The sequence below is a fragment of the Lodderomyces beijingensis genome (assembly GCF_963989305.1).
Source record: "Lodderomyces beijingensis strain CBS 14171 genome assembly, chromosome: 1".
NCBI lineage: Eukaryota > Fungi > Ascomycota > Pichiomycetes > Serinales > Debaryomycetaceae > Lodderomyces > Lodderomyces beijingensis.
The window spans coordinates 841,628-863,998 of record NC_089970.1 but is presented as its reverse complement, the minus strand read 5'-3'; the positions used below and the strand labels follow the sequence as shown (position 1 = coordinate 863,998).

The 22,371-nt window shown below is 47.0% G+C and overlaps 10 protein-coding genes across 10 annotated transcripts; 7 read left to right on the top strand and 3 right to left on the bottom strand. All coding sequences in view use genetic code 12, as the record gives it.

The window, feature by feature from the left end:
• On the bottom strand, window positions 1-1,884 carry LODBEIA_P03600 (uncharacterized protein; the record flags this gene model as incomplete). Its single annotated transcript, XM_066973728.1, has 1 exon — window positions 1-1,884. The coding sequence occupies one exon, from the start codon at window positions 1,882-1,884 to the stop codon at window positions 1-3; it is 1,884 nt and encodes a 627-aa protein (XP_066827298.1).
• Window positions 1,885-2,112: 228 nt separating this feature from the next.
• LODBEIA_P03590 (uncharacterized protein) lies at window positions 2,113-4,980 on the top strand (the record flags this gene model as incomplete). Its single annotated transcript, XM_066973716.1, has 1 exon — window positions 2,113-4,980. One exon carries the CDS (start codon window positions 2,113-2,115, stop codon window positions 4,978-4,980), a length of 2,868 nt encoding a protein of 955 aa, XP_066827297.1.
• A 214-nt stretch (window positions 4,981-5,194) lies between these two features.
• On the top strand, window positions 5,195-8,203 carry LODBEIA_P03580 (uncharacterized protein; the record flags this gene model as incomplete). Its single annotated transcript, XM_066973705.1, has 1 exon — window positions 5,195-8,203. The coding sequence occupies one exon, from the start codon at window positions 5,195-5,197 to the stop codon at window positions 8,201-8,203; it is 3,009 nt and encodes a 1,002-aa protein (XP_066827296.1).
• Window positions 8,204-8,611: 408 nt separating this feature from the next.
• LODBEIA_P03570 (uncharacterized protein) lies at window positions 8,612-10,066 on the top strand (the record flags this gene model as incomplete). The annotated part of the gene is made up of 1 exon (XM_066973694.1): window positions 8,612-10,066. The coding sequence occupies one exon, from the start codon at window positions 8,612-8,614 to the stop codon at window positions 10,064-10,066; it is 1,455 nt and encodes a 484-aa protein (XP_066827295.1).
• A 1,676-nt stretch (window positions 10,067-11,742) lies between these two features.
• On the top strand, window positions 11,743-13,005 carry LODBEIA_P03560 (uncharacterized protein; the record flags this gene model as incomplete). Its single annotated transcript, XM_066973683.1, has 1 exon — window positions 11,743-13,005. One exon carries the CDS (start codon window positions 11,743-11,745, stop codon window positions 13,003-13,005), a length of 1,263 nt encoding a protein of 420 aa, XP_066827294.1.
• Window positions 13,006-13,413: 408 nt separating this feature from the next.
• LODBEIA_P03550 (uncharacterized protein) lies at window positions 13,414-13,806 on the top strand (the record flags this gene model as incomplete). The annotated part of the gene is made up of 1 exon (XM_066973672.1): window positions 13,414-13,806. The coding sequence occupies one exon, from the start codon at window positions 13,414-13,416 to the stop codon at window positions 13,804-13,806; it is 393 nt and encodes a 130-aa protein (XP_066827293.1).
• Window positions 13,807-14,261: 455 nt separating this feature from the next.
• Window positions 14,262-16,568, top strand: LODBEIA_P03540 (uncharacterized protein; the record flags this gene model as incomplete). Its single annotated transcript, XM_066973661.1, has 1 exon — window positions 14,262-16,568. The coding sequence occupies one exon, from the start codon at window positions 14,262-14,264 to the stop codon at window positions 16,566-16,568; it is 2,307 nt and encodes a 768-aa protein (XP_066827292.1).
• A 65-nt stretch (window positions 16,569-16,633) lies between these two features.
• LODBEIA_P03530 (uncharacterized protein) lies at window positions 16,634-20,218 on the bottom strand (the record flags this gene model as incomplete). The annotated part of the gene is made up of 1 exon (XM_066973650.1): window positions 16,634-20,218. The coding sequence occupies one exon, from the start codon at window positions 20,216-20,218 to the stop codon at window positions 16,634-16,636; it is 3,585 nt and encodes a 1,194-aa protein (XP_066827291.1).
• Window positions 20,219-20,721: 503 nt separating this feature from the next.
• On the top strand, window positions 20,722-21,181 carry LODBEIA_P03520 (uncharacterized protein; the record flags this gene model as incomplete). Its single annotated transcript, XM_066973639.1, has 2 exons — window positions 20,722-20,932; window positions 21,174-21,181. The coding sequence occupies 2 exons, from the start codon at window positions 20,722-20,724 to the stop codon at window positions 21,179-21,181; spliced, it is 219 nt and encodes a 72-aa protein (XP_066827290.1).
• Window positions 21,182-21,555: 374 nt separating this feature from the next.
• Window positions 21,556-22,319, bottom strand: LODBEIA_P03510 (60S ribosomal protein eL31; the record flags this gene model as incomplete). Its single annotated transcript, XM_066973628.1, has 2 exons — window positions 21,556-21,840; window positions 22,266-22,319. 2 exons carry the CDS (start codon window positions 22,317-22,319, stop codon window positions 21,556-21,558), a joined length of 339 nt encoding a protein of 112 aa, XP_066827289.1.
• Between the last annotated feature and the right edge of the window lie 52 nt (window positions 22,320-22,371).

The following is a 22,371-nucleotide window of genomic DNA, read 5'->3' as shown; positions in this document are numbered from 1 at the left end:
CTATTTTTCATCTCTATCGTTCTCATAGGCGCTGCTCTTGTGCTTTGGCACAAACCGGAACTCGTCGTTGGCCTTACCAAGGAACATCTCCGTGATCTTGATCCAGTCCTTGTAATCCGACGACGCAAGCAACGTCTCCAAGTCGTTACGGCCGATCCATTTCGGAGGTCTCTCGTTCAACTTAGGCGGCAATCTCTCTAAAATCCCCACGGGGATATACCGGTGGGTGAAACTGAGGAATTCACACATGAACCTGCGGGCATTACCGACTCCATACTCGTCCGACCCCCAATGCTCAATGGCAAACTTGGCGAATTTCTCCAACATTGCTAATCGCTCGCTTGAGGACTTGTCCAAGTATTGCTGAGCTTCAACTTCTTCAAATATCCATGGCTTAATCAACGCACCGCGTGCCACCATCACCGAGTCTACACCCTCGGTGTTTGTGCCGTTGTACCAATCAACGTGGCTGTAAACGTCACCATTGCCAACAAACCAAATGGGATTGGTGTCTCTGCCGTCTTTATCTTCGTCTCTCTTGTCGTTCCACGCTTGGACGACTTTACCCACTTGTCCAATGTACTCCCAATCGGCCTCCTTGGTGTACCGCTGCTGTCTCGATCTCCCATGCAACGTGATTGCGGCAACTTGAGTCTCGGACAAAACACGCTCAACCAAGTTGACAGCAGTGTTTTTGTTTTCCTTGACACCCGTGCGGATCTTGATGGTTACTGGTATATCCCCCGATGAGGCATTCATCGCCTTCACGATACGCACAAGTCGTGGAGGCTGGTCCAACAACGCCGAGCCTTGACCCTGCTTGAATAGTAAGTCAATGGGGCAGCCGCAGTTGAGGTTCAATTCGCTGATATAGGGGCATGTCTTGTAGAGTGCTTCGCTGGCTTTTGCCGCGGCCCAATGTCTCGAGCTAGCTATTTGCACGCCGAAACCCGGGTACTCTGAAATGTGAGCTTTCGGAAGTGCCCACTCTGGTTGATGGCCTTCCATCAATGGCTTGGAAAGTGCCATTTCGGAATAGGTCACGTCGGCTCCCAAGGATTTCATGAGTCGACGGTAGGGGAGGTTACCCACCGTGGTCAACGGCGAAACAATCTTGGCGCCGCGTAGATCGATTTTCTTCTTCTCGGCAATCTTGTATGGTTGCTCAACAAACGCAGCTTCGTTCTCTTTTCTCGTTTCGCGGTGTGGATCATCGTCCTTTTGGATTTTCGATTCAAGGTACTCAATCACCGGAGCTGAAATGTCGAAACTGAACTTTTTCCGCTGCAAGGCAATCTTGCTATCTCGGTCAATCTTGTTGACTTCGAAGTTTTCCTTCTTGGCAATGGCTAGTTTCTCCAAATCCTTAACGAGCTTGTTTGTTTCCCTATTGAAGTGAGATTTCAACCATCTGCATTTCATACCGGTGGGGCAGTATCCCAAGGCTTCAAAAACGGGACACACGCCGTCGATATCTTCGGACTTGGCGTTCAAAAACTCTTGCAAATCGTGGGAGAATTTGCAATGTTCAGCTCCTCCTGCCACGCAGCCAGTCTCGCTGTCGTCGGGGTCAATCATGGAAACGCATAGTTTCACAGTGTCTTTCTTTTGCCTCAAATCACGGTTCTTATTCTGGCCCCGGTTTTTCTTGCCCTTGGGTCCTCGACGTCCATTCTTGGGCTCTTCCTGTTGTTCTCTATCGCCTCCTTCTGCTTCGTCATCGTTGTAATCTTCAACCACGGGGGATTCCCTCGCTGCCACGGGTGCTAAATATTCGGGCTTGATTGCAGCCATGCCCTTTACATAAGGGGCGGCGTTCTGCTTCTTGTCGACGGTACCCGCACCCTCAGTCTCATCAAGTGGTCTCTTTTCTGCAATAGTCATTGTTCTTGTAGCGGAGAGAGAGGTGAAGAGCAGAAGGAGGACTAGCAGAGCAGAGGAAACGTATTTGGCGTCTACGTCTGCGTATGTATGTGATTGTGAGTGTGAGGGAGACCGGATTTTTTTTCAAATCCTGCGATGCACATCATCGCGAGCACCTTTCTTTTGTAAGGACCCAGAAACCCCCAGTCAAGACCTCAAATTTTACCAGCATAGCAGCGCACCAGCGACATGGTTGAACTTGTCGAAAAAAAGAGAAAAGTAGAGACCAATGGCAACGGTCCGGCACCACAGTTGAAAGCAAAACCATCGAGACCTTCGAAAATCTTCAGCCCGTTTCGGGTCTTGGGCAACGTGACTGATTCGACTCCATTTGCAATTGGAACATTGGGTTCAACTTTTTACGCAGTGACATCCGTTGGCCGCTCGTTCCAGATATACGACTTGGCGACTTTGCACTTGTTGTTTGTTTCTCAAACGCAAACCAAGTCGAAAATCACTTGCTTTGCAACTCATTATCATTATGTTTTCGCTGCCAGCGGCAATGAAGTTGGCATTTACAAGAGGGGCAAGTTGGAACATGTGCTAGTTTGCGAAACCACGGGTGTCATTACCCACTTGTGCTATTTTGGAGAGTACCTCATTGCAGCTTCTTACGTGGGTGAGTTGTTCGTGTTTAGAAAAAACTCGGATGGACTCAAGTACCCTACGGAGTTATACTCGGTCATTCGAGAAGTCAATGTGTCTGTCGAAGGAGAAATCGTCGGCTTGATTCATCCAGCGACATATTTGAACAAAGTTGTCGTTGCAACTACGACTTCAGTCGTCATTATCAATGTTCGTTCAGGTAAAGTCTTGTACAAGTCCCCGCCACACCAATTTGGAGACGAGAGCATATCCACCATTGAAGCAGCACCGGTTCTCGATGTCGTTGCCGTGGGGACTTCATCGGGGAATGTGTATTTGTACAACTTGCGCCGAGCCCAAGTATTGGGGGAAAAAATCGTCACTTCAGGCTCGGAAACATCGAGCAAAATCACATCCCTTTCGTTTCGAACCGACGGGTCGCCTCATCTAGTGGCTGGTTTGAATAATGGAGACTTGTATTTCCATGACTTGGACAAAAACACTCGTGTCCACATCTTGCGAAACGCACACAAGGAAGCCCACGGTGGTGTGTCCAAGGCGCAGTTTTTAAACGGCCAGCCCATCATTCTAACCAACGGCGGAGATAACCACCTCAAGGAATTCGTGTTTGACCCGAGCCTCACGACCACCGACACTTCGGTCATTGCACCTCCGCGCCACTTGAGATCGCGAGGCGGCCACTCGGCACCGCCAGTAGCGATCCAGTTCCCCGAAGAGGACAAGACTCATTTCTTGTTGAGTGCGTCACGAGATAGATCGTTTTGGCAATTTTCATTGAGGAAAGATGCACAGGCTCAAGAGTTTTCGCAACGTATGCAGAAATCCAAAGATGGCAAAAGACAAGCTGGTGCCGTGGCGTCGTTGAAGGAGAAATTCCCTGAGATCACCGCCATTTCTTCATCGGATGCACGCACGGGTGACTGGGAGAATATCCTCACTTGTCACAAGGACGAACTTTTTGCAAGAACTTGGAACTCGTCCACTAAAAGAGTCGGTAGATATGTGTTGAACACCATCGACCAGGGAATGTGTAAAGCAGTATGCATATCGCAATGTGGCAATTTCGGGTTAGTTGGCTCTTCCCTAGGTGGAATCGGGGTCTACAATCTACAATCGGGACTCTTGAGGAAAAAATACCTTTTGCACAAGCAAGCTGTCACCGGTATGGCCATTGATGGCATGAACAAGAAAATGGTTAGCTGTGGGCTAGATGGAATTATTGGGTTTTACGATTTTGGCAAGTCAAAGTACTTGGGCAAGTTGCAGTTAGATGCCCCCATTACCTCGATGGTGTACCACAGCCAATCGGACCTCATTGCGTGCGCCTTGGACGACTTGTCCATTGTTGTGGTTGATGTAACGACCCATAAAATCGTCAGAGTGTTGTATGGCCACTCGAATAGAATCTCCGGGATGGATTTTTCCCCCGATGGAAGATGGATCGTGTCTGTGGGACTAGACTCGACGTTGCGCACATGGGACTTGCCCACTGGTGGATGCATCGATGGTGTTGTTTTGCCCATTGTGGCAACATCTGTGAAGTTTTCACCTCTCGGGGACGTTATTGCCACGACACATGTCTCGGGAAACGGAGTGTCGTTGTGGACCAACCGGGCGCAATTCAAACCCGTTTCGACTCGACATATCGAAGAAGAAGAGTTTTCCACTGCCTTGCTTCCCAATGCCTCAGGTGAAGATGGTGCTACTATTTTAGAAGGTGCTTTTGATGAAGTGAATGACCAAGAAGATGAAGAGTTTGATGTCGGGAAATTTGTATCAACAGAGCAAATCGACCCTGCCTTGGTGACAATGTCGCTGGGTCCTAGAACAAAGTTTAGCACTTTGCTCCATTTGGACACTATTAGACAGAGAAGCAAGCCCACGGAAGCACCAAAGAAGCCCGAAAAGGCGCCGTTCTTCTTGGGGTTGACTGGTGAAGCCGTTGGAGACCGCGCTTCTGTTGCTGAAGGTGCAAAAGTCGCTGAAACAAAAACAGGGGTGGAGGCAGAAGATGACGAGGAAAAGAGCAGGCTTTTGCAATTCAAACCACAGGACGGCACAGCACCTAATTTTGAAAGCGAATTCACGAGATTATTGAGAGTCGCTGCTGAAACTGCGCAATACGACGAGTTTTTAACCTTCTTGGTCAATATGCCTCCAGCGGCACTAGACTTGGAAGTCCGCTCACTAAACTCACATCCGCCGCTAACTGAAATGACCAACTTTGTCACTGCCTTGGTTACAGGGTTGCAAACAAACAAGGACTTTGAAATCATCGAAACGATTTTCGCCATCTTTTTGAAAGTTCACGGCGACGTGATACACCAGTTTGACGACGAACACCATCTCCATTCCGCCTTGTCCAAGTACTCGCAGACCAACGACTCGGTGAACAACAAGATGGACCAAGTTGTGAAATATTGCTCGGGAATCATCAACTTCATCAAGTAGACGAGTAGACGGGCTGTCTGTCTGTGTGTCTACTACCGTGTGTAGATATAGTTGTTATAGACAGAGACAGAGCGATGGGGAGAGGCCAGTGGAGGTTTTTAAAAGTAGCACTCTATATTTTTTTCTCACCATCCACCTTTAATCGTCTCGAGTGAGTTTTATTTTGACGTCCATAATAAAGGGATATAAACGAAACAAAGGAGGAGCCCCTGGCATGAACATAGACATAATTGAACCGTCGACTCGGCTCAAGACCCCGTTTGCGCATGGCACAGGAAGCAAGATCTCGTCGTTGCTTCAAACGAGCGAGCAATTGTTCATTGGGTCGACCAGGGGGGACCTCCTCTTGTACGACTGGAGCTCGTCAGAACAACCAAAACAAGTTGTTTCCGAGCGAGCGTTTTCAATCAGGAGCACGCAGAATGCCACCGTCAAGTCGCTGTCCTCGCGGTCGCTACGATCTTTCCGCTCTTTCCAGGACACGAGACACTTATTCGGCGAGAACCACGGGTATGCCTTGCAGAATACATTCAAGAATTTGACGCAGGACAACAGCAGCATCACCACGATCAAGCTTCTACCAATTCGGTTTGGGTCCGTCGAGAAACGGATAGTGTTGATTATCAGCCCTGTTGCTTTGAAAATTTACGAGATTGTCGGCAGCCACGTCAACCTCATCTTCAATCTCAACGAGCCGCGATGTACGGCCACGCTATATTTGGAGCACGACGAGAAACGACTATTTTTTGTTGGCGTCAAGCGCAAGGTTTTAGTCTATCATATACGCAACAAGTCGCGGAATGTCTTGGAGTTCAACATGACCAAGGAGATGCAGCTCAAGGATCGGGTTCGCACTATCAATGTCTACAACGAAAACAACATCATTGTTGGGGTCGAGAGCGACTACTTTATGATCAATTTGGCGACGCACAAGATGTCCACGTTTGCCTCCTCCGATGACGCCGATATTTCAAGCCAAGGTGCCTCGTTCAAGTATTTTGGATTGTCGGCCACGGGACCGCTGTTGTGGACGCTTGCCACGGGCAAGAAAAGTGGCAGTGGCAGCAGCAGTAGTAGTAGTAGTATGATGATGATTTTGATTCGAGACACCACGGTTATCCAGTTGAACAAGAACAATGACGACAAGATCTCGGCGTCACCAGTGAAACTAACCACGGTGCCACTTGTTGTTTTATTTATTTCCCCCATGTACCTCGCAGTTGTGTATCCGAAACTGATTGAAATTTTGGACTTGCACAAGGGCGACTTGATTCAAAAATTCCTGCATTACATAAACTCGAACCAGATATTTGCCCAGGTCGAAGATGGTGTCTTGAGCGTGGCATCGGGACTGGACGTATTCCAGTTTACCATTGTTGCGCTCCAAAAGCAGATTGCCCAGTACTTGAACATCACGGGCAAGGCCCATAGTGGCAATGCGCGAGACCCCAGCAACGATTTGAAGTTGATTGGGTTGGAAAAGGCCATCAATCTTGTGTCTGACTTGGAGCCGTCACCAGATAACGAGTTGTTCACCAGTGGCAAGTTGAAGCAGTTGAGGTTGCGAGAGTTGTACACCATCAAGGCGGTCAGTTTGTTTGACTCGTACTCAAAATACCACGAGTCCTTGGTGGATATCGCTTCTGAGTGGTTGATATCCTACCATGATGTGCTCTCGTTGTTTCCCAACTTCCTCAACGCCGAGCTCTTGTTGTATCCGAAAACCTACAAGATTTATGAGGACGATAATAGCAACAAGACGCCGCCTCCTAACAATATCGTCAAGAAAGTCACCAAGGAGGATTTGGAGCTGAATCCGATTTCTGAGTCCGAGTATGAAACCGACGCCACTCGCAAGCCCGCGCCAGTGCCCGTGTCCGTGAAGAACACAGCCAAGCTGCAAAATATCAGGCGGTTCATCAAGGCAGTCAACAATTTGATTATTTATTTAACCGAACAGAGACGGATTCTTCTGCTGTTTCAAGACAAGTCCTCGATCAATTGGAAAAATGTCACTCTCGAGCCAATGGACATATATCCGCCGGTGGATCACCAGTTGGATGTAGTGTCGACGACAATTGACACATCGTTGTTCCTATGCTATTTCTACGTTCGACCCATGCTTTTGGGCCCACTATTGCGGCTTCCGAACAATCGCTGCAATTCCAAAATCGTCAATGAATGCCTCATGAGTAATATTCATAATCACACCCAGCAGAGGCGATTAAAGCAGCCCAACTATATCAAGGAGTTGTTGGATTTCTACTATGGACGAACGTTACATCGCGAAGCATTGAAAATGTTGTACGACTTGGCTCATGAAGAAGAAGATGTCACGGTGAAGCATAACAATGAAGAGGATAATCTTTATGATGATTTTGTACGGGGGCCAGGATTAACCGTGCGATACTTGCTGAAACTCTCCAACGACAACTTGGACTTGATTTTGGACTATGCAGATTGGGTCATTGATGCTGATGTCGGAAACAGCCGCGCTTTATTTATGAATGACTCCTATGAATGTGAAAGTTTGGACAACTCAATGGTGCTTCAGTATTTGAACAAGAAAAACGTTGAGTTGGCCATTGAGTATCTAGAATGGCTCTTGTTCAAGAGTGACTTGATTGAAAAGTTTAAAAAAAGCAAGCAGTTTGGCAGGTACGAAACAAGGCTTTGTTTATTGTACTTGGAACAAATCAAAGCGGATTCAGCTCAGTCACACCAGTACTATGACAGCTTGAGGGAGCTCTTGTCCTCGAGCGACACTTTTGACCCTTGGCCCGTGCTTCGAGAAATACCCACGACAGAGGACAAGTTTCTCCGGCTCACCGTTTTTGTATTCCGGAAATTGCAAGAACACGAAAAGGCCATAGATGTGCTTTACAACCAACTTAATGACTTGGACGAGGCGATTGAGTACTGCTTGAACATTTATTACCAACCCAATGGAATCACGACGGGACGCAGCTTGTTCCATAAACTTCTCGAGGATTTGCTCATCAACTGTTCACGCAACATTGACGAGATTTCCAAGTTGCTACAATCCCAGGGCCACAAGATGTCCGTCGAATACGTGGTGAAGCTTATCCCGGCGTCGTTCCCGCTAGCTAAACTACAGGGGTTTCTCAAGAATACCGTGGTGGAGTTGAGTAATAAGAAGAAGGACTCCCAGTTGAACTCTCAGCTTTATAAAGTTGGAGTGCGCAGGATGAAAAGAGTGTAGTTGAAGATGTTTTGTATAGACTGTAACGGAATGAAGCTCAACGACTTGACCATTGACTTCTTCATAAGCCGAGCAACATCAATTTCGTAGCAAAACTGGTAATATAATCGGCATTTTCGGTTTGCCAGTGTTGAGGAAAAAGGAAAAAAAAAGAGACAACAGAGGCCCCGCAAAGTTATCAAACTCCGAAAAACGGGCGGCACCAGGGCACCTGCAACCCATAAAACACCCAAATACACTCAAAAAAAACTCCTTTGTTCAAGGCCACTGTCGGAAACATTGAACGTTGAAATCCCAAATATACTGATAGCTTCATCCAATTCAACTGGCAGGTTTAGGTACTAGAGATCATCTTTTGTTCTCCCACAAAGAGGCAGCTCATCGCGTGAAAGTTTAAACAATTGAACCATGCTGGAGGGAGACGAGCAGTCGAAACAAGTCACGGTCATCTCGTCATTACCATATAACACCACCACCAACGGCAGCAGCAACAACAACGGGAGTAATAGTCTACCGAGTTTAAAGTCTCAGCAACCTCAAGAAAGTCCCGTGCCTAGCCACTCCCATGCGAACGTGAACCTGAACGTGAACCTGAATCCGCACAGCCATCACCGCCACCATCATCATTACCACAAGTTTGTAAACCACCACCACCACACCATGCCGCACCATCACCATCATCATCACCACCATCATCACCTGCAGCCGCGAGTGCTGCCTAACACCCACCCCCACCATCACCACCCTGCTCAGCTACCTTTAGACCAGGCCCAGGATGGAGGAACGTTGCCGGAGCCACAAGCTCTGGATACACCACGAAGTGACGACAAGGCCGGTTTAAAGACGATGAGGACGAGGAAGAGGAAGAGGACGAGGAACACGAGGCCACACACACCCAAGTTGAACACCGAGCCCATCAAACAGCTAATGGCGGAGATGTTCCCGCACCGCAAGTTCCTAGGCTCAATCATATACAACCCCACGACGCGATGGTCGACGCTACAAACGGAAACGTTGTATGGCCTCAAGCCCGATTTGCAGCGACGGTTCGCTGAGTTGAAAACGCGGTATATCGAAAGGAGCAAAAATATGCCGGTGGTGGAGTTGGAGTTGGAGACGCGGTATATTCCGTATTTGCCTCCTCTCAGTTCCGAGTACGTCAACTCGGTGGTGGAGATCATTATCCCGTTTCGACACATTGTTACTTTCAAGCAGGATTTGCGCAATGAGATTCCGCAGTATCGAAGAGAGGTCTGGGGCGGGGCCCTGGGTGTCTACACCGATGACTCCGATATACTTTACGCCTTGATGCATTTGGGATTCTTTGATGAGGAGGAGGAGGAGGCGGCGGAGGGGGAAGAGGGAAACGGCGGTAAGTTTGACTTGCTGGTTTGGAATCCGCTGTGGGATCCCACCGTGGACTTGATCAAGCCCATACGCTCATTCCAGCGTGCGCTGAGTTGCAGCTCCGACGACGAAGAAGAAGAAGAACAAAATAACGGCGCAGGTGGTGCTGACGAGGGAGTCTACGGAGATCTAAGCGTAGAGATCCTCCTCTTGCCTCCATTACCGCAATACCACGGCTTTTGCCAGCACGGCATCAACTCAAGATCATGGAACGTTGCGCCGGAAAAGACCACAAACCAGCATTCGGGCTTGAGTTTTGCTGTCTACAACGTGAAATGGACCACGCGCGGCAGCTATTTGCAGAACCCGCTTTTCCATCTGCTAGCTGCGACGGAGGCTGCTGAGGAAAACCACGAACGCGATGAGCCTATGGTGAAGACGACAAGGGGGTGGAAGTTTGATTTGGACACCTATAAACGGATCAAGAAGAGTAGTGTTGATGGGAACTGTAAGTAGCACTAAGTGATGAATGAATAGATATGACACGTGTCATTAATGCCCGGACAATCCCGGACAAGCCGGAGGAAAAAAAAACGTGCCGGATATCGTACCATACAGCGGGGGTAGAGAAAAGGGGGCCTTCACAATGAAAAGGTAAACGAACTGAAATGGACCCCATGATTGCCGAGACTAGCGAGCTCTCCCATCTTTTTCGTGGCGAGGAGTGGTGGAAACATGGGGCGGGCGGCGTGCCATATGGGGCGGGATGTTCGAAGGCGGGGGACGGTGCACACCACGCCAGTGCTGGTGGAACGTGCTGCTAACTGCATGGCATACATATACGCCAGAGATATTCTTTTTACGAATGATGGGCGATAGCATGTGTGTATGGGCTGTATTTTTTATCGCCTTATTTTATTCTCCCGTTCGGTGCTTGACGTCGGGCTCTTATTGGACCAGATGCTACTGGTCTCTTTGCCAACACATCAAGTCCTTGTCCCCACGTCCATTTCCCGTAACAAGAATTACGCTGACAAGGGGGGGGAAGTTGGAAATGGGATCGATAAAACTCACGCTACCAAATGCAGTGACCCCACATTTCAAAATGTTGAGGAGTGGGGGTAGTGCGCCGAGTGCCAAAGCAATCTGGTGTTCTTTTTGCAAAATCACGTGACCGCCCATAAGTTTTCTCTTCCTTTCTGCTCGAGCGGTTAGCGAGGAACTGGCGGTAGCTCCCTGACTCGACTGCGGATCTCCCGAAATTGCACCCACCAGGCTCAAAACGACTGACTGGGCCATGACCCCAAGCTCCCTAACCACCCCTGTCTTCAGCCGACACAGGAGCCGTATTTACTCATTGCCGATAGTGTTACAACTGTGTGGCATGGTGTGTGAAACTGTAGAGTCAAAGAGAGGGTGTCTCTCTTAATTATAATCCCGATATTCTGTAGACATCAGCTCCTGCGAGACCGTGCCGTTCTTCCTGGCTCTGCCATCACTCGAGATACTCGGCATTTGCATACTTCTGCCCATATACATATATATACTCCTCTGTCTGGGATCAGTTGATATTTTGCATCTACATAACGCAACTCCCAACTCCCCCATTCCATTTTCTTTTGTTATACTCTTGTTACCTATACCCACCCGCCACTTTCCACATCATCTTCATCACATCGCCAGCACTAGCACTACAACCAACAACTCCTTGCCCCAACGGTGCCCACTCCCTGAAACCCCCCCCCCCATTGCCCTTGTTTGTTATTTTTTTCCTTTCCTGCCCTTCGTTTGTTTGATCCTCGTGCCAACAGCGAGACAGCGAGAGCGAAGAAAACCCACCCATTTTTTTTTTCCTCTTCTTCTTCTTCGTTAATTATTAACATCACAAGACATCACCGTTTATCGGAGTATCGCAGGGGATAACTTGCTCTAGTCCCATAGATACACCGTCCGGGTTTATACCAACGTCGCTTAGTCATACTCGTGAGCCAGGTCTTTTTAGCTTTCCAGCTCAGTTGTTGTGGTACCCTTCCCCCCCACCACCACCACTTTTGGAAACATCGAGAGGTTATACAGTACCTCCAAGTCAAAAGAAACCAAAAAAGCACCACGAACCCCCAAAAAGAAATTATCCCCCAACCACAAGCGGTTCTGGTCAGGGGTCTTCTGTGTTTTCAAAAGTTACAACGTCCATGAGTAACCAGGTCCAAAGCTACGACACTATTAAACAAGCAGATACGATAAGAATCAAAAAACCGTCCTTCCCCTTACTAAGAAAAGCACAATCGACCCCAAAGCTACGGAACACCAGCAGTAACCTCTCACCAAGTCCGGTGAAGAAGAAAAAGAAAACCCATTTGTCCCCACTTGGCACCAACAACAACACCAACACCCCCACGTCTTCGGCTGCATATACTACTGTTTCAACGGTTGCGTCAACACCAGCTGTGCCGTCAAAGAAGAAATCCAGCGCGACTTTAAACACAGCACCACCACCAGCGCCAACAATAGCCTCTACAACCATAACCTCCTCAACAGCTTCCCCGGGGTTCTTCAAAAAAATCTCAAATTTCATCCACAAACTAAAATCGCTTTCGGAAGAAGTATTCAACGCGGAGGATATCGTAGAAGAGCTATTTGTCGACTCCGAAGTAGATGACCAGTTGACATTTGATAAGATTGTCAAGTCAAATAAAGGTTATCAGAGCGCAGAAGAGAAGTTCTTGCAAGAGTACAAGAAATTCAAGAGCTTGGACAAAATGTATTCCTACTATAACCCTGAACTTGGCCAGCATAGCCACACGGGGAGAAGCAGCCATGATAACAACTCGTCCACCACAATGGTTTCCGAGCCCCTGAATAGCAAAATCAGGACAACTTTGCAGGACGTTATCCGACTACAGTCTCAACAGTGTCAAAGATATCAAAACCTTGATGAGTTTGACCTGGATGACGACTCAGATATAGAGGCTGAAGAAAGGTCTGGCGAGTCGTCATCTTCGAGTAGTGACGTTAAGTTCCAACAAATTGATTTCGCGGCCTTGCGTCGCGAGTTTGAACATCTGCTTACCACCAATAACAACTCGGACTCTGATGCCAATTCACGTACCACTACAACCACCAAAGTTCACCACCACCACCACCAACACAACCACCATCATCATTCAAAACCCCAGTCAAACTCAGTCAATGTCGGGTCCATTTTGTGGGAATACCGTCGTCTCAAATGGTTGGAAGCTACAAATAACCCAAGAAAAATCAGAGAACGAGTTGCTGCATCGTCCATCTCCTATATCCCCAAGGAGAACTATGTCAAGGTATACACCTCGCTTGTGGAAAAGAACAAATGCTTGAAAGATGACAAGCACATCAATTTGGGCGATTTGATCGAGATCATCAATGCGGGCTGGATCGCCGAGGAAAGGTGGGAAAGAGCTGCTCGCGGTGTCGCTTAACCAGTCCAGTCTGACTTGATTTGGTTTGTTTTGTTCTTGTTCCACTAGGTTTTCTTTTTTCTTTGTTTGTTTCTTCTGGCATACATTTTCGTTTCTGATATACCGGTGTTCATTTGCTACAACTTTTGTAATGATTAATATACATTTTAATAGGGTAATCGATCTTGATTCCTGGAACGCTAGCGGGTGGTACCTGAAAAAGCTCTACAACAAGCAAGAATGATAAAAAGAGGAACAGAACCATGTTTGGGAGCTCACGTGACGCCCGAGTTCCATTAGGTGAGAAACTCCGCAAATCTGGAGAAATACGTCTATCTCGTTGTCTTTTCGCAATAAGGAAACCCATTTCACTTCTACCCCCGGAACCTAACCGTGAATTGCGAGTCATTGAATCAACGTGCCCCAATTATGTCATCTCACAGTGAAATCCTCCAAAACGCCAAAACAGAGCAACAAAGAGACCTAGCAACATCAAGCAAACACTCGCGAAACTTGCACCATCTCATAATCCAACTCGTGGAATCCAACTCGTCAACGAGTGCCACGAGCTTATTAGATAAGATCTCGACGATTCACGAGTTGGAGAACTCAGCTACCGTGTTCCTCCAGCGCGAGTTTGCGCGCAATTGCAAGTTGTTGGATGAACGGCGTGCGAGGGTCGAGAGGATGATTCGCAAGTCTCAGCTTGCCTTCAGCGGTGGTGGTGGTGGGAATTGCGTGGAGGAGATGCAGAGGCGGTGCGAGGTTGTTGATCGTGAACTACGGATCTTGGAGTCGACTTTGGCTAATGTTGGTGGGTGACCCGACCCATTTTTCAAACAAAAAGAGAGCAAAAAAACAAATGACACCAGGATGGTGGTTGGAGAAGGAAACAAGGTCTTTTGTCTCAACCTCCGGGGTGGTATATTGGAGAATGATCGTTGGAAAGCGTGACTCGGTGGTGATTCTTGATGTTTGAGTCCTACGCCCGAATCTGCTTTGTTTCTGTTTCTTTAGCCTCAACACGAGCACCCATGAAGCTGACGCAAGTCAACGAGTCAGTTGACTTGCGCAATGGTAGATATGAAAGGCTCGCAGCACTGGCTCTACTGTTGAAACATCATCGCTTCCCCACATAGACAGACCACCATCGTGTAGCAAACCCTCGTGCGGCGCGCATCCCGATGAGTACGTACAGTTTTTTTTTTCTTTCTTCCTTTTTCAGCAGATCCCAGGCATCCCACGATTTTCACTTCTTTCCCAGGACGACAACACTCATGTATCGACTACGTTCGCCGTGTTTGAGCAATGTAGGTTTACCATGCGGGTGGATTTCGCAAATCCCCCAGGGTTTAAACAAATTTCCTTTGAGACATAATTGGGGAAACCGGTTGTCTCACTCGACAAATTTTGCAGCATCACCACCAACCAAGAAGGGTCTGCTGCCGTCCAAAAATGTTCGACTCACCCAGAACAAACCGTTTAAACCCAAAGACTCAACCGCAAATGCAGGCGGTCCAAGTCAAGATAAAAATTTTGCTTCGCAACGGCGAGCGCACAAAATTATAGACAACTTGGCCCACTTGTCGAAAAGAACAACTAGATCATCTTCAAAATATATCGAGCCCAAGAGCAAAGAGACTAAAAATAGAAGCGGAGCCAGTTCCAACCGCAACCGCAAGATCAAACGCAACCGCAAACTAGCGAGAGCCCAGAAGTTTCAAGTTCGTGGAAAGTCTGTACCTGTACCGGGTCTGCTGCGCCATGGACGTGACAAGGAGGATATAGCAAGCCATTATATCGACACCAGGCACGTCACGCCCGAGGGCAGCTTCAGACATCCCGTTAAGCAATGCATCGCACCGCCGAAAGGTTCAGTTCCACCCTTGGCACACAATTTGGACCGGGTGCTATTCTCTCCAGGTGTTCATTTTCTTCAAGATCCACGCACTCGAGTTTACAATTTTTCGCCCTTTTTGAAAAATGTCATCAAGTATGACGATTTCGATTTCGACAAGATTGCCCAGTTCACGCCGGCTTCGAAAGATAGCGAGATGTTGAAGCAGGCGCAGAGACACCAGAAGCAGTTTTATTCGAGCACCTCGTCGATGACGTCGATGTTGAGCAAATTCTACATGCTCTTGAACAACTATAGTAAATTCAATGTCGATCGGTTTGGCAAGATCCCCTTCAGCGGGTTGGGGCTAAAGTTGCCCGCTAGTTTATTTGTTGAGCCCCAGGGGGAATTCATCATGAAGAAATCGGGCGCAGGAGAACAACACGAAAAGAAGGGGGAAAAGGACAAAAAAAAAGAAAAGGTAGAGACAAAAACGGTTTATTCTTTGCTGGCGGACAAATCATGCGACTCCGAGATTCTACTAAGTGCCATGGGACACTGTTTAGAAACCCTTTTAACCAATCCTGAAAAGGAATTCGTCAAGTATCTCAAACAAAGCGACGCGGAAACGCCTCCGCCGGTTAATGCCTATAACTATTCCTCATTTGGCAGCTTCTTGATGCGGTCCCAATTGGACTGTTTCGATGAAAGGTTACCTGGTAATGGGACATTTGACTTGAAAACGCGAGCCTCGGTGAATATCAGACACAATTCAAAAGACCCCAATCAGGGCGAAACCGACTACCAGATTTTCAGACTTAAAGGTCCATTTGAAAGCTACGAGCGCGAATTTGTTGACTTGATCCGCACGGGTGCCATGATGAAGTACATGTTTCAAGCGAGAATCGGCCAAATGGACGGGATATTCATAGCCTACCACAACGTCAACCAAATCTTTGGCTTTGAGTACTTGCCACTTGAAGAAATTGACAAATTGTACTACCTGGACAAATCAGTCTCTGAACTAACAAGCACCGATCCACAACACATTGCAAATTTCGTCGACAGGGACAAGATGCCCTCGGTGATTGCCGACAGCCAGTTTAAATTCTCGATTGAAATCTGGGAGACGTTGCTCAAGAAGCATATTCTCAAGGATCTAAACGACGACCAAACTCCCTTTCGACTCGTGGCTCAAACACGCAAGCACGGTGCTCGAAAATGCACCGTGCTCGACATTTACGTGGTGTCCATGTCAAAAGCCGATGTCAAGGAAATCCAACTGATTTCAGATCGGTTCCCCACTAGTTTCAGAGACACACTCTCCGAGACGCAACGAGTTGAAAACTTCAAGAACCACGTGGAAGAAGTCGAACGTCTCAATAAGAGTACCTTGAGCCATTCTTCAAAGCTCTTATCTTACACCATCACCATGGGGGAAAATATATTTGGAGACAAGTGCGAATCGTACGACCATTTGCCGCAAAGTCGGCCCAAGTCATGGAAGCTTCTGTACCACATTATCAAGAACACCAACCCTTCAACGGTGAAATTCATGAGTGTGTTGAATGAGCCGCTCGAACGGTTGAAGCAGGACTTGGTCGAGCAGGTGAACCCCATGCGCGAGCGGAGAAGAAACATCAAGGCTGTTCTTGAATCGTATGAGCAGTTGGGGTCGTTGCGGAAGAAGGTGTGGGCGCCAAGGGACAAGGCTCGACAAGTGTACAGACCGAAATATCCCCTTTGAAAAAGAAAAAAAGAAACCAACCTTTTGTATATATATGTATAGATCTACTCAGGTGGGAATAAATACTAGCTGTGGCCATTTTGATTGCTGATGTTATCAATCAAGTCTTTTTCATCGATAACCACTGCGCCATTGGGGATTTCGTCCTCGTTGACAACTGTCGCGCCATTCGATACGCTTATGCTCCGATGAGAGTCAGCAACGTGGTCATGATTCTGCTGCTGTTCTTGTCGTGCTTTTTCCTTGCCGCCTTCAAAGTTCTCTCGGACTCGCAAGTAATGCTGCAACTCCTCCGCGGAAACGGACGGCACCAAGTCATCCTGCGCCTTGACAAAGTCCTCCATCTTCACCGCCACGGTGGTATCCTCTTTAGTCGCCACGTTATCAAACCACCATCGTGAACTAACTTCACTTTTACCCCCCGCGACAGCTGCGTCGTTGTACAATTTGATCTTTTCATCGACTTCATTAGCGACGCGAGTCATGGCGTTCAACATCGAGTCGGAACAGAGCGCATAGAAATCAGCACCGGTGTACGTGAACGAGCATTTCGCGGCAATGCGGGACAAGTCGACGCTCTCGTCCAACTGGAATTTCCTCGTTAGTGCCTCCATGATCTTAGTTTGCTTCTCGTCGGTATCGGAGATTCCCAAATACAACATCTTGTCGAATCTTCCGGGTCGCAACAAGGCCTCATCTAACAAGTCGGGCCTGTTGGTTGCGCCAACGACAAAGACACCATCGCCTCCTTCACTGCTCATACCGTCAAGCTCAGCTAGCAATTGAGACACGATTCTGTCCATGACACCACCAGAGTCGCCCTGGTTGCCTCTCTTGGGAGCAACCGAGTCCAACTCGTCGAAAAAGATGACGCACGGCTTAGCATCACGCGCTCTCTGAAATACTCGACGCACATTGGCTTCGGACTCACCAATGTACATATTCAACAACTCCGGCCCTTTGACGGAAAAGAAATTCAACGAGAAGTTTGTAGCGATCGCTTTGGCCAAGAGCGTCTTTCCAGTTCCTGGTGGACCATAGAACAAGATGCCGCTTCTTTTCTTTAATCCGTTATTGAACAACTCCGGGTGCTTCAACGGCATATCGATGGTATCCAAGATCTCATCCTTGATCAAATCTAAACCTCCCACGTCTTCCCATTTGACGTTGGGGATTCGTGGTGCTCCGATTGAGTCACTAAACTGACTTCTTGCTTCATTGATTGCCGCTTCAAAATCTTCCGGTATCCACGTCATGAGCCCTCCATTGCCAATGTTTATCAAGTGCTCAACAGATGTGTTGCATTCTCTGGCCAATTTAAACAACCGTTTTATCGCCAATTTTTTCGATTTCTTCACAATTGAGATCAAGTCCCGCGGAGTTAACCCTGCCGATTGCAATGCTAGTGTTTTATAATTTATATCTTTTCTAATGACGAATGGATACGAGGTTGGTTTATTGTTGTTGGAAGGGACTCTAGATTTTTCGTTGTTGATCAAGTATCTAAAGATTTCCAACCTCTCATTCTCGGTGGGCACCGTGAACTCGATGGTGAACTTGATGAGTGCTTTCACCGTGTCGCTCAACTTGTCGTAATCGTTGCAACTCATCACCACAACAAGATTGCGGTACTTCAGCAAGTAGTCGCTAATCATTTGCACCACTTTCAATGTAAGCGAGGTAAACACGCTTGCATTCTGGTCGTTGTCGTCCGTCTTGGGACACAAGTTTTCCATATGCTTTAAATATATGACATGGAATGCAGATGCAGACGACTCGGCGGAGGCCAGCGGAGAAATCAAATTGTCAATCCTGCCGCTGATGTGGCCAATTGTTTTCAACTCCTGTCCCGGGTTTATAAAGTCAAAACAGTCGAGTTCAATCAAGTTCAACCCCAACTCCAAACATGTGCTTCTGACCAAAGTCGTTTTCCCAATACCACGGCTCATGGAAGTTAAAAGTATCGAAGTTTTTAAGTTGAGCTTCGACAAGATGCATGTTGACAAGATTTTTGTAAACTCTTGAGCGAATCTAAAGTCATCGCTTTCTGCATAGTTGAAAATCGGCGGTAAACCCAAATACTGATGCCATCTGTGATACTTGTTAGTCGGCAATTTAGTGCTTTCAACTCCAGAGGACACGAGCATTGTCTTTGTTGGGTCGATTTGATACTGCTTAGTCTCAGATTCGTTGGAGCCTTTTATTTCTGTAATTTTGAACCACGCGACAGCATCTGGGTTTCCTATAGGTATAACATCTGCACCGCTTTCATTATTATTATGATTATTACTATTGCTCTCGGTGTCGTTGGAGGCATCGCCCGCAGTACTGTCAAAGATAGTTTTTGCCAAAATCGTGTCAATCACGACAGGAAAGTAGTCGCCCTCTTGTACACACTTTCGTTGCTTGCTGAGAATGCTTTTCAAACTTGACAAGAAGCTTGCTTGGTATGTCTTATCCATTGTTATTTGGGAACTGACCCTGGAGATGGTGGCAGATTCCGCAACTGGAATGGCATCGAGAATCGAGTCCTGAGCAACTGGTTCAAGCTCCACTTTTGTGTTTTGCTGCAATCCCAAATTGAGGAGCAAGATCGGCGAAGTGTAGATGAATCCAGTTTCAAAAGAACTTTGAGGTTCTGTAAAGCTAAATATTCGCACAATAACTGCATTCAAAGTAGATGGTGATGATGATGATGATGGTTTCAATTTTACCAAGTCTCCGTTGAATATTGGGATTCCGAGTTTGATCAAATCGGCATTGTTCACATACACAAACAACTCGGGATCCTCTTGAGACCAGTTCAAGGGGATGTCTTCGACATTGATTCTCTCGGGCAAAGGTCTCACCAAGAACTCGCACTTGGTTGTTCCCAGTGATTGGCGCTTGTCAAACGTGAGACTCGACGATAAATAAGTGGACAAGTCGAAATCCTCAATTTCGTCCGCGTCGACTTCTTGCTCGTCGCCGTCGTCGTCATCGTTCAAGATTGATCTTTGGTTTGCAGGCAGGTCGCTCTCGTTTATCAAGACATAGTTGGTCTTGGAATCGACTCTTCCCTGGGCTACTGGCTCGCACAAGTTTGCTTGTCCGTTAAGTAGTCTTATACAATCTCCTTCATTGACAACGTTGCCGTTCTTGGCCAAGAATTGCGTCTCAAAGAGCAGCTTGACGGACAGTTCCGACTTGTCATGCAATAGGTGGTAGATGTCATTTGGCACAGAAACAAATACTTGAGTCAAGGGTGGGATGAGTTTCAGGTCCACGGATTTCACTATGGCCTTGTTCAACGTCAATGAATCGTTGTCGAATTTGGCCAAATTGGAGTTGTTTATGAGGGTAATCGAATTGTCGCTCTTGAACACAACTCTGTCCACTTTTATGACGACAAACTTTTTGAAATAATCGGGAGCACCTAATAGCTTCACAAGCACAAACAAGTCAGACGGAGCGTGGAAGGGATACACGAGGTCCTCTTGTGCAATTTGAGGAAACAATTTGGCCAAAACGTCTTTTGAAAGTTCGAGGACATCATGTTCGTTGAGCTTCGGGTCGTTGACAATGCTAACGTTGGCCACGGTCGCGGCCGATGATGATGGTGGTGAAGAAGAGTTGCTGTTCGCCTCCGGGGCAGCAATCGCCAGTGGCATTATTGCTGATCTAGTGATTATCTGAGGGTCTCTTCGTAGATGCTAGCTTCGGAAAGGTTGGAAGCTGCTTTGCATACACCATACCGGTGCAAATATACAAACTCGTGAAATTTACAAGAAGAAGGGAAGAAAAGAATTGGACTGTGTGGGGAAGAGCTACCAACTGTCAGCCATCGGCTGAGATGCAAGCTAGTAGCCGAGGAAGCATCTGAGCGATGAGGAAGATGCTCTTCTTGACATGTGGACAGGAAGGGATCGAGTTTTGCGTGGACGGATGGAACGAAGTGACGTTGCCGCATTGTAAAAGTCCAAAGGCTGGGTTTTCCAGTTTTCCCGTGAACTCAACTTCGTTCCCGTATCCATGAAAGGTGGTGGGAGTGTCACTTTCAAGCTCCAAAACTTCCGACCCAAAACGCTTGAACCCACTTGCAAATCACACAGTAAAGCTATTGTAGCCTCTACTTTTGGGTTCCAATTTCCATCTACCTGAACTATGAACTTGAATGCCCTACAGTAGTCCAACACTGCAACTTTCGGCTCCAAAACAGCATCACCATCAACTCACGCTTCCTCTCTCTCTCACGTCACGTGACAGAAACAAAAAAAGAACCAAAAGAAAAAGAATCAAAAATTTCATCACCACACCATACCACACCATCGGAACCAACTCTTCTTTCTACTCGCAAATCTGTAAATTTTTGCCTAGTACCGATAGTATGTGTCAGTCATAGATTACTACCAAGACAACGATGATGATAGCTTTTTATTTTTTACATTTCATACCGATTAAGAGCTGAAATTATTGGTCATTATCACTTTATCGTTTTGATAAGGTCGACTGCTGGCAATGATATGGTATATTATAGTCATAGTTACACTGACAAGTTGTCGTACTGTGGTTTTTTTTTTTGAAAATCTGTTTATGTTTTGAGGATTACTAACTAGCTTGTTTTAGAAAAGTAATTTCGTTTATGGAATCGCTCCCGGCTCAAGATTGATGCCATCGGCTAGGTCTTTGCGTAAGAAAACTTGATGATCTATTACCAATTATCCTCTGCGTTGGGTCACCTCGCTTTGCCACTGTGAAGGTGACGCTCGGTGAGACAACTCGCAAGAGAGACGCGAAAAAGAGTTGCGGTCAATCTCTCTGCAACCCACTTGATCCGCTGGGGAGTAGGTGCTCAACCTGACAATAACCTCTACAGCTCAAATACACACATAGCTCGATGCTTTTTCATGAAATTATTATACAAATTACTCGAGACATCTTCTCCTCCCGCTGAAAAAAAAAACGTAAATGACCCTCTAAAATTGAAAAACTTTCCTGTCTTTTTTTTTTACTCTTCGTCTTCAACAACAACAGTGTGCAAACCTTTGGTGGATGGGACAATTACGGGTTCAACGTATGCGAACAATTTCTCCTTTGCATTTTCTTCGTCGTTTCTCTTTCTGGAGATTCTCAATCTCACCCTGTGCTCGACACCTTGCACACCTCTTTTCCACAAAGCAACGTTCAATTTAGGGTCCAATCTGACATCGGTGGTGCCCATGTGCAAAGTGGCAAACTTTCTGATTTCCTTGACAGCCTTTGGGGCTCTCTTTTTGAAATGAACACCGTGCAACTAAAGAGAATTGGTAAAGTTAGTATTTTCGTGCTTCAAGTACTCGCTTGATTTTTGAAAATTTTTTGAAAATTCGGGCGATTAAAGGTCAAGCCACTGCTTGCTTGCGGTTCTGACGGGATAGAGTTTTCTGCCGCGTTGACCTGGCGAGAAAATCATTTTCAAGTGCTTGAGCTTGATGCCACATTCAATGTGGTTCTGCTCTCATTCTCCTCCTCCCAGCTTGATCCAAGCGGAGTCTCCTTTCACCACCTCGCTCGTCTCTTGAGTATCCAGAAACTCACGACTTCTCTTTAAAAAAAAGGTGTCTTGACTTCTAAACTCGTCCAGACCTCCATCCACCTTCTAAAAAGAATGGCGCTGACAACTCCGAAAAATCTTCAAAAAAAAAAGGATACACTTCCTGCCTGGAACGTTGGACATACTCTCTTGTGCAAGTTGATGGTATATTCTCTGGTGACGACGTCTTGTAAAGCCATTGTGATTGATCTATGAGCGTTGATGTACCTTGGTATAACCCCTGCTTGGTTC